General features: G+C 52.4%; 1 protein-coding gene across 1 annotated transcript in view; it reads left to right on the forward strand.

Annotated features, from left to right (window-relative positions):
- The window catches only part of LOC102309910 (centriolin), a gene marked incomplete at its 3' end in the record, with an annotated part of 3020 nt that extends 1233 nt beyond the window's left edge, over positions 1-1787 (forward strand). The window contains 7 exon segments of the mRNA XM_042213952.1: positions 68-197; positions 564-628; positions 708-848; positions 959-1022; positions 1206-1373; positions 1502-1596; positions 1672-1787. Of these exon segments, the coding sequence (XP_042069886.1) occupies positions 75-197; positions 564-628; positions 708-848; positions 959-1022; positions 1206-1373; positions 1502-1596; positions 1672-1787 (772 nt within the window).
- Positions 1788-1870: the final 83 nt, after the last annotated feature.

Here is a 1870-nt window from a genome sequence, read left to right on the forward strand (position 1 = left end):
TGTGTGTGTGTGTGTGTGTGTGTGTGTGTGTGTGTGCGTGCGTGCGTGTGCGTGTGTGTGCGCGCAGGAGTGTCATGAAGCTGTGTGATGAGGTGGAGTGTGTGGAGAAAACTCTGCTGAAGAGACGAGCGGAGCTGCGAGAGGCTGACAGGAAACTGCTGGAGGCTCAGAGCTGCATACACACCAGCAGAGTCCAGGTATACACACACACACACACACACACACAGTGGTGTGTTATACTCTGGCGAACCCACAATGTTACAGAAAAGCTCAACAATCACACGATTCACTGTGAGCAGCACTTGGTGACTGTGGGGAGGACGAACTCCTTTTAACAGGAGGAAACGTCCAGCAGATCCAGGCTCAGCATCTCGTCACCCTGAGACTGAATCTTTTTACATCAGTTTTATTGACAAAACTTTTCATTAATAATTTTATGGTCAATCACCAAAACGACTAAAAGGAGAGAAAAACATGAGCTTGGATCAGTTTCTTTAATAACTGATGACGCGCTCGCCGCTCTAACCTCGACCCTTCCCGCTCCGTCCTCGTGTGTCCTCCAGGCCAGCGAAGCTCAGCGAGACGCCGCTGCGCTGCGGCTCAGAGGGGAGGACAAACAGCGTGCCAGGTAAAGTGTCCTGGCTCCAACCATGACCTCAGAGATCAGGGTGGATATTTTCATCATCGCCACCATCTTCATCACACAGGGAGCTGCAGGAAGAGGTGGAGCAGCTGAGGAGGATGAGGGAGGAGGAAGAGCAGATGCTCAGGCAGGTGGAGGAGGAACTGAGGAGCAGAGAGGAGGAGCTCCAACAGCTCGACAGGGAAATACAAACAGCCAGAGACACGTAAGGAGGCTTTTACTGTGAAGGAGACAGGAAGTTTTTACTGTGAAGAGGTGGCTGTTGTATTTTGTCAGGTGTCTCCATATAAACTTCAGCTGTGTGTGTGTGTGCAGACTCGCTGACTTGCTGTCTGACTGTGTGGAGGCTCAGGGGCATCTGGACTCTCTCAGCACTCAGGTGAGGTCACACCTGTACCTGTCCCAGAGCTTGGACCCCGTCCTGATGGAGATGGGCCGGCGCGGCTGACGGAGGATCCCGGGTTATAACAGAAAAACAGTCGCTCTGCTTTATTTTGAATATTTGTGCTTTTTGTTTTGAGATCAGGAAGTGAGTGACCATGTGACTCTTTAAACCAATCAGCTGAAGAGGGACGAGGTGGAGGGAGCGAGGGATGAGCAGCACGAGCTGGAGGGCGTGGTGGACAGGAAGAGGGAGGAGCTTGCCGAGCTGACGCAGAAAGTGGAGTCCCGCAGGACAGAGGCCGAGTCGTGTCTCCGAGAGAAAAGCCGGCAGCAAACAGAGCTGCAGGTCAGGGAGCACCATAGTGTGCTGATGTGTGAGGAGGAAGAGGAGCTGATACCTCACACTGGGTCAGCTGACCCTGAACAGGTCAGACGATGGGTGGATGCTCATGATGGTCTATGGTTTATGTGCAGGAGGTGCAGGAGGAGCTAAGCAGGAGGAGGGAAGAGAGGAGGAGCCTGCAAGAGCAATGTAAACACCTGGAGGCCAGGCGGAAGCACGCTGACAGGTACTCTGAGTGCTCGGAGACATGTGATTTGTAGAAACACTTTAAACCGTGTGTGTGTGTGTGTGTGTGTGCCAGGTGTCTGTCGGCGGTGCAGGTGGAGCTCGCTAAACAGAAAGAGAAACACAGCCACAACCAACTCCTTCAACAGGAAGTGATGAGGGAAACAACAGCCAATCAGCACCACCTAAACAGTATGAGCTCATCCTGTCAACCTATCTCTAATGATCGGCTATGTACCACAGGCCTTCAAGCTGGCTGTAGTTAAACCTTTACT

The sequence above is a fragment of the Haplochromis burtoni genome, unplaced genomic scaffold (genome assembly GCF_018398535.1).
Source record: "Haplochromis burtoni strain Fernald_Lab_line unplaced genomic scaffold, NCSU_Asbu1 Contig_501, whole genome shotgun sequence".
Classification (NCBI taxonomy): domain Eukaryota; kingdom Metazoa; phylum Chordata; class Actinopteri; order Cichliformes; family Cichlidae; genus Haplochromis; species Haplochromis burtoni.